The following is an 8666-nucleotide window of genomic DNA, read 5'->3' as shown; positions in this document are numbered from 1 at the left end:
CATATCTCCATTATTCATCTTGAATCCAATTGAAGACTGATAAATTTATTTATCTTCATAAAATAAAAATGCATTGTAAGAAATAAAATAAGTAACAATTTTGCTAGAAAAACATAAGTCCTTTTTTTTTTTTTTTTAAAGTTAAATTATGGTAATTTATAATTAAAAAAATTATATGATTCAATTATGATGAATGTTACAATAATTTAGTTTATGGAATTGTATACTTATTAACCTTAAATAAATATTATACACAAGTATTAAAAACAAATATAAAATATTATAAAACATTAATATAATATTATTCATCATGTATAGATAATTTGTTTATTGACAAAAATAATACAATCATTATATATTATTAATGTCTAAAACATTAACAAGAATAAATAGTTATTATAATGACATTAAATAAGGCGAATATTATTTTTAGTAACAATATGATATTAAGATTAAATAATAGCACACTAATAGTAATTAATTACAACATTGTAAAATAGCACAATGTAATAAATAATATACAATTATCATAAAAATGTAACCTTGATTATTTTTTTTTTCTTCAAATACATAAACGTAAAAACACAATAATTCAAAGTACATGATAACATATTGAAAAACATGAAATTAAACATCAATTAAGATCCTTAAAAAAATCTTCAACCTCCAAATGAGTAATATCATTGAGGTCATTAAAATCACCATCCCTTAAGGCCATATTTGCTTCAATATTATCATTATTCAAAGGCCTTGCCTCAACATTATTTTCGAACGCCAAGTGTGACTCTATCCGAGCATTAGAAGAAGAGGCACCACCTCTATTTGCCTTTCTTTTAAAAGAATTTTGATAAAGTCTTACAAAATGCTCAGGCGTCCGACATTCATTTTTCCAGTGGCCTTTCATGCCACAACGATGACAGTTACTTTTTGAAGGGTCATTTTGAGAACTGATATTGTTCTCCCTTTTATGTTGACCACCACCACGACGATTATTATATCGTCCTCTGTCATTGTCACGCCCACGCACATTATTATGACCTTGATATTTATTATGTCTTCTTTCAGACTGGCCATGTGCTTTTACCATATTTGCCTCCGGTAACGGAGCAGTTCCAGTGGGACGGGCTTCATGATTTTTCATTAAAAGGGCATTATGTTGTTCAGCCACCAGAAGGCATGATATCAATTCAGAGTATTTTTTAAAACCCTTTTCACGGTATTGCTGCTGTAATATTACATTAGAGGCATGAAAAGTAGTTAGTGTCTTTTCTAACATGTCCTCATCATTTATATTTTCCCCACATAATTTTAATTGGGAAGTTATTCTAAATACAGCAGAATTATACTCAATTACGGTTTTAAAATCTTGAAACCGTAAGTGCATCCACTCATAACGAGCCCTTGGCAATACCGTTGCCCTGAGGTGGTCATACCTCCCTTTTAAGTCTTTCCACAATTCAAGTGGATCTTTCACTGTCAAGTATTCCATTTTTAGGCTTTCATCTAGATGATGACGAAGGAAAATCATAGCCTTTGCTTTATTCTGACTTGATGCTGTATTTCCTTCAATTATAGCATCACCAAGACCCTTAGCGGTAAGGTGAATTTCAGCATCAAGTACCTATGACAAATAATTTTTACCAGAAATATCAAGTGCCACAAATTCCAATTTTGACAAGTTTGACATGATGAAAATTAATTTGAAAGTAACAAAGATAACTTAAAAATTAAATTTCTTTAGTAGATATACCTGATATAGAAGTTAATTTTCTGAAAAATTAGAGCTTCGTGCTGATAACGTGTTATGAATTAACTAACTTGACAATTTTATAAAGGAAGAAGAACAAGAGAATATGTATATAGAAAGTATTAATAGAGAGAGTAGTAATATAGAGAGAGTAATAATTATTCTTTCTTTTATGTGTTTTGTATGTTTTTACATTGAAGTTTAAGGCTATATTTATAGCCATATTTACAAGTGGAGGAAAATATTAATGGGCATTTTACCCACTTAAAAAGTAAATGGACTATCCACCATTTTAAGTGGACAACCATTTTACTTGGTTGATATTACTTGGTTGATAATACAAATAATTTTTTTTTGACTTCTTTAATTATTATTATTTGAGTTTCTAATTCTTATTTTATTTTTAGTTTTTCATTTTTTGGTGTAAATATAAGAGAAATTAAAAAAGAGTGAATGAAAAAAAGAGAAAAAAATAAGAAAATAATTTAAAACTATTTTGCAGCTATATTGTAATTTAAAACTAATTTTTTTGATGTTATATTGTAATTTAGTTTTTTGTATCTATAAAAAAAATTGGGGCATGTATAATAAATTTTACAATAAAAGTAGTAAGAAAAATAAATTTGACCATCAAAATAATAAATTCAAATTAGTTGTTGAATCAAAAAAATAAATTATGTGTGAGAAAGATCAAATATACCCCTATATGTATTAGTTTTTTAATAAAAAAACTTTAAAAAATAATTTTAAAAATAATTTTTTCACTTTCGTTATATGTATGGGTATATATATTTTTTTAAAAATAATTCATTTGTGAAAAAAATTATATATAGGTTAGGGAAAAAAATTCTAATTTAGTAAAAAAATAATTTGTAACGATGGAGTATATATGTGTCATTTCAACAACGACAAAAATATATATGAGCTAGTTTTTAAACAAATGATATATCAACTCCATATCATAAAGTGCGGGGTAAATCGGGCTCTTTGCCTTTTAAATATTCCTAATAGGAATTCATTGTGTTATTTTGCTATTGTTTTGATAATAAATTAAAATGATAAAAATGTGTAATATACGTGTGGATAACATAATATGATAGACTAATAAAAAAAGGACACGTGATATTTGAATATAAAATAATAATTTAAAAATAAATATACAACCCCAAACTTATCTCCTCCTCCCTTTTCATTTCTTCCTGGCTCACTGTCCCTTTTAACCCTTATGTGTTCTTCTACTTTTTCTTTTAATTAGATTTTTTATTGTTGTTGTTGTTGTAGATTTGAATTGACGGACTATTTTATCCATAGTGATTTTTGGCGAAGTTTTAATAAAGATGGCATGATTCTTCTTCTATTTTTCATTCACTTTTTTGTGTTTGTTCTTTTATGTTCTTATAAAAAAATTCAAAATTAGTTTCATGATTTTTTTAACTTTGTTCTTCCATATTTCGTAAGGTTTTTCATCAAGATTTTCCATATTGAAAGGTGGAATAGGTGGTAGGGATAAAGAGTGAAGAAGACGAGGAAAAAGAAAATGATATTTCTTTTTACGAGAAAAGAAAACGTTCCTCATCCGCTAAGAGTAGCTGCAACACTCGTAATGTGTTAAATTAGTAAAAAGTATCAAAATAATATAACGAAACCTGCTTGAAGTGTTTAAAATGAACCGGCATAATTAAAATGTCTAAAGAATTGTGGATGGCTTCGCCCATTCTTAATAAACAATCTTCAATAAAAATCTCATGGTACCTTATTTAAAGTAACATGTTATAGAAATCTTTTACTCCCTTTGTTCTAATTTAATTTTTTTTTTTTTGTATGTCTCAAAAAGAATTTGTTTTTTTCATATTTAGTAAGTTTTTTAATTTTAACATTTACACAATAAATTTAAAATCACAAGATTTCAAAACCCTCTTTTTATTTTTTAAACTTGGTGTGTTCACACTGAAACTAACATTCTTAAATTAGATGAAGGGAATACTTTTAAAATCCACATGATGATTGTGAGTCTATAACAAAGAAACAGATTTGCAAGTTTCCAACTCAAACATAAACATGAAAAATACAGATTTCCATCAATCATAAACTCAAGCTACACCACCATTCTCAAGAGCTAACGGTCCATCGGTAGGTTTCTGTGTTTCAAAATCTTGACCTCCCCATTTGCGCATACGCTCCGTCGTGTCGTTAACCTGTAATTTCAACTTGTGTTACTATGACACAACTTGTAGTAGTAGTAGTACTAGTAACATCATGCATGCAATGAATTGGTGAAGGGTCAATTTTATGGTTGAATTAATTGCAACTTGATACTAACATTATATAATTACCAGCTTTCAAAAACAGTGTGTTTTGGCTAAGAAGTTGGTAAACAAGTGTATGGTCAAGGTTTGTAATGATAAAGAAAGACTAATAACCCACCTAAAAGTCCAAAACCAAAATCACCTACTCTATTTGTTCTGATACTTTAGGCCTACTTATTCTGTTATTTTTATATGACTATTAATGGGGTGATGCAAAAGAATGAAATAGCAACACATTTTTTGCCATTTGACATACCTCCTTGCTCCAATTAGTCTTATACAGTATAATCAAGAGTAGAAGAGTCTGTAAAGCTGCCCCTGCTATCATCCCTATCCAAAGTCCCTGCACGACGCATAACACAATTTAAGCTGTTATTGAAGTTGTTGGTGAAATTACAAGACTACAAATTACAATTGAAAAATAAAATAAAGGAAACAAAATCTCTTCAGGCTAAGACACGGATATCTCACTCTCTTTAAGAATATTCAAGTCCACTGCAGCAAATATTTTCATCGGTTCAGCTGTTATCCTCTTAATTGTCCCCTCCAGGATACAACAGTCTTATCACAAAGTGTAACTCAACAAATTCTGGACAAAAATTGAGTTTAAAGCTCCACAAAAAGAACACATCCCTTCAACTAAGAAGAACTCTCTTTTTAACTAACTTTTATTCACTCTATATTTTTTTTTTGAGTATGAAAAACAAAGTAAGACCATCTCTATTTGTAGGCGAAGAAGACTTTCTAGCAATGAATAGGAAAATAATGGTGAAGTAAATAGAGAAGATAAATAGCCTAGAAGTTATATAGGTTATAAGGTATAATGGCGGAATAAAGAGTGAAGTAATGTGAGGGAAACAAATGCACCAACGTGCAAATGCAATTGCTGCAGCCTCACAACTGAACGGACACAAACTGCTGCACTTAGACAATTGTAACATCTGTAATAACTCCAAAATGGAGCAAGTGTCCAACGGCAGCAAGAAATGCATGGCATCAAATGCCATTAAGCCACCAACGGGCTGCAATAACATGTTTGACTCCAAAATAAAACAAATTAATATATTTAATATTAATATTAAAATGCTTAACAAACCAACAGAAGCAATGTGAACAAATGCAATTCAGCAGGGGCGTCCTGTAAGTGACAGTATATGTAGTTATTATCTCATAAAGTCATTTTTCTTGTTGATTCCAATTTTCTTGAACAAAGAGTATGACTGCATGAGTTAATAATTGTTAGTTGAGTGATCATCGAAATCAACTCAATTACAGGGACAAGAACATATACTTTCGCTTCATCATCTTAGAGAAAAGTTTTTAAATTTATGTTGACAACATAAGACAATTAAGCTTGCTTCCCTTCCACACAAAGGCTAGATTTACATGCCCAAAGTTTCTTATTAGAAATATTAGTTACCTTCGTTCCCAATTTTGCTACATAACCAAGAAGATATCCCAGAGGAAGTCCAAAAATGTAATAACAACCAAGATTGATATAAGCTACTAAAGCTTGCCATCCACCTCCAATAGCCACCCCTGCACGATAACATATATCGTTAATACTGGAGTTCCGAAGCAATATATTAACATGGCGGACATTAGATCCATAATTAAACACAGAAATTCCGAAGCAAAGCAATACCTGATATGACCGGCTGAACGCTATTAAGAACCATGGTGATCCCTAGAAGGAAAGCAAGATCAGCAACAGCTTCTTGCATCTCCTTGCTGCTTGAAAAGATAATGGCCAGATGATCTCTAGCTACCAGTACAATTACCATGCAAAGTATCCCAATTAGGAGGGACTGAAACACCGTGATGTAGACTGAATATTTGGTAGCTCTCGGATGTCCTAGCCCGAGTTCATTTGAGACTCGGATGCTGTTGGAAAATTAACAAGTCAACAACAACAACATACCCAATGTATTCTCAGAGAGTGGATCTGGTAAGGGTAAAGTGTACACGGGGGACCCACATGCAGTTCATCCCTTCGTTAAAAAATTACACTGTATATATAAGATAAAATTTTTAATTTATGTGTATATATTTAACATTGAACCCTTGAGCATAAGCCAAAGGACTAGCTCAGTGGCAAATGGGATTCAATATTTCGCCTTAGCTTGTCTCATTTTCTGATTAGCGTGTTTAATTTTTTTTTGAACCCCCTTCATAAAAATTTTGGGTCCGCCACTGAGTGTAAAGAGACCTTACCTCTAGCTCAGAGCTGAGGTAGAGAGCATGTTTTTGATAGACTATCGACTCAAGACAGAAACAAACTAAAATAGACATAATAAAAGTACAAGAGACAATATGTAGTAAACAAAACAACAGATAGTAACAGAATAGTGCTACAACCAAATAATACCACCATCGAACTACTATCATAGCACTATGACTACTAGTTCTATCAACCATCAAGACATATTACCTGATGGCAGCATTAATTCCAATGAAAAGCATGTTCTCCCATCCATTGATGTTCATGCTGTAAAACACGAAATTTAACACGAATCAGAAATGAAGTTGAAAATCTCACTAATTGATGCACAACAAACTTGACTCAACGAGCTTAGACGTATCTATCTGTACTCACCAAATTGAAATGGAGCCAACTGCTATCACGGCGTTGTTAAGATGACCAACAAGGAGAATAATACTCATCATGTACCAAATCTCAAGGCATAACATAACAGCTGAAGCAATAGAAAGCCTCACAAATGGCCAAATCTCATTGAACGCTGCCCGCGAGAACCCTTTCCACCCATCCTTACACCATCCAACAACATATCCGAATTGAGCTATGGCAGTAAGCCAATTCGTGAGATCAAAGGCTATAGCAGCACCAGTGGTACCCCATTCAAGCGCATAAATAAATAACCAAAGGAACACAGCGTGCACCAGCAAAGCCGCTAACCCAATCCCAGCGAGCACATCCACTTTGCTCTGAGCTTGAAGAAACTTGGAAGTAGGGAAATTGATAGCAAGTGAAAACAACTGGGGGATGAGAAACATGGTATATCTTCCAGACAGTTCCGCGATTGCAGTTTCTTGGCCTAGCAATTCGAGGATTGGAGTCGTGAATAAGTACATGGGCAATAGAATGACACAAGTAGCTAGCAGAATTATGATGGATCGTTGCATATAAACGCCCAACATGTGAACTTGCCCTGCTCCATATGCCTGTCCACATAGTGTCTCCAACGCACTCCCCATTCCCATCTGCAACATACACGAAAATCGAAAATCAACATCAGCAAGAGGATCAATTAACTGTTCAATCAATCTACAACTGCTATAATTGAATCCCAATTTAGTAGATGTAACAATAAGGATATATTTGAGCCACTTGTGCAACAGTAGGGTATATATAAGCCATTTTTTGTAACGAATAATATATCAGCTCTAAATTACATTACAAAGTTGAGGGTATATTAGGCTCTTTTCCTTTCTAAAATAAGATGAGAAAGGAAAACAGAGAGCTAACCATGAAGCCAAAAGAGAAAGTACTAATAACAGTCTGAGCAATAGAAATAGCAGATAGCTCAATATTTCCAAGATGTCCAACAAATATATTGGTAAGGGAATTGACTCCATATTGGCAAATTATGTTGAACGCTATAGGACCTCCTATTCTCCACATCTTCACTGTCTCCACGCAGAAAATTGCCCACCAAACTTTAAAACTTTTTGCCGGACGATAGTCCCCGTCCGTTCCGACAAGCTGGTTGTGGTCGCCGGAGCCGGAGTAGCCATTCAGCAGCGGTGTCTCCATTGTGAAGTAAACACTTCTCTAAGTTACACTTAACGCTCAAATGATCTTCAAGACTTGCATCTTATATATAAGCAACAAAGCTATATTTTGATTGGTCCACATCACTGCCACCTAGGATTAGTAATGGGTCCCATGTATTTTTTATTTTATTTTAATTTTTAATTGGGAGTAGAGGGAAGGGAAAATGAGAGAGGTGATTACAAGCATACACGAAGTCAAATTTTTAGTTTGTGGGTTTTGAATTTTATAACAATCATTTTTAGTGTTAATAATTGAATTTTAAACAAGTGAGGATTGCTCAGTTGGTTAAGCACCTCCACCCACGACCGATAGGTCCTGGGTTCGAGTCACACTGGAGGGAAAGTGTGGAAACACTATAAATCCTCCAAAATGGGGGGTAAAAAAAAAATAAAAAAAAAATAATTGAATTTTAAACTTAATATATGTGCATATTTAAATAATTTCTTAATACAAAATATATTGTTTAAGCAAAAATTATTGGGTATAAGTTTGATCTTCTCAAGATCTACCCCTGATTACAAGGTGAATACTCGAAGTCTCTCTTGTTAATAATGTAAAAATTCAGTAATTCAATCAATTAAGCCCTAAAGAGTTAGCTAGATTTGACCAGTTTTTGACCATATATTTTAAACTATGTCCAACCCCCATAGTACATTGTATGATTTTGGTGCGTGCTACTCACCGTTCCACGAACTTCACCCCACTACCTTTTTAGGAGAATTCGGATTATTGGGATTCACTTATGAACTACAAAACAAAATAATTTGTTTAAAGCTTATGTTCTGATATTGTAAAAAGTACAAATATAATCACATCA

At 32.4% G+C, this 8666-nt stretch overlaps 1 protein-coding gene across 1 annotated transcript; it reads right to left on the bottom strand.

Annotated features, from left to right (window-relative positions):
• Positions 1 to 3714: 3714 nt before the first annotated feature.
• LOC129896460 (protein DETOXIFICATION 35-like) lies at positions 3715 to 7884 on the bottom strand. The gene is made up of 7 exons (XM_055972375.1): positions 7541 to 7884; positions 6650 to 7275; positions 6485 to 6541; positions 5699 to 5937; positions 5474 to 5592; positions 4310 to 4396; positions 3715 to 3942 (listed from the first exon to the last, which is right to left on the bottom strand). The coding sequence occupies exons 1-7, from the start codon at positions 7826 to 7828 to the stop codon at positions 3838 to 3840; spliced, it is 1521 nt and encodes a 506-aa protein (XP_055828350.1). The 5' UTR covers positions 7829 to 7884; the 3' UTR covers positions 3715 to 3837.
• Between the last annotated feature and the right edge of the window lie 782 nt (positions 7885 to 8666).

This window comes from Solanum dulcamara, chromosome 7 (genome assembly GCF_947179165.1).
Source record: "Solanum dulcamara chromosome 7, daSolDulc1.2, whole genome shotgun sequence".
Taxonomy (NCBI): Eukaryota; Viridiplantae; Streptophyta; class Magnoliopsida; order Solanales; family Solanaceae; genus Solanum; species Solanum dulcamara.
The sequence above is the reverse complement of the archived record's forward strand: the minus strand, read 5'-3'. Positions and strand labels throughout refer to the sequence as shown.

What these genes read in the sequence shown, in the direction of transcription:
- LOC129896460 (XM_055972375.1), bottom strand. Translation starts at nt 7,828, where the DNA reads ATGGAGACACCGCTGCTGAATGGCTACTCCGGCTCCGGCGACCACAAC. An exon ending in CTTTCTCTTTTGGCTTCATG is followed by an intron (nt 7,276 to 7,540) that starts GTTAGCTCTCTG and finishes TGTATGTTGCAG; the next exon opens with ATGGGAATGGGGAGTGCGTT. An exon ending in AGACTAATTGGAGCAAGGAG is followed by an intron (nt 3,943 to 4,309) that starts GTATGTCAAATG and finishes TTGAAATTACAG; the next exon opens with GTTAACGACACGACGGAGCG.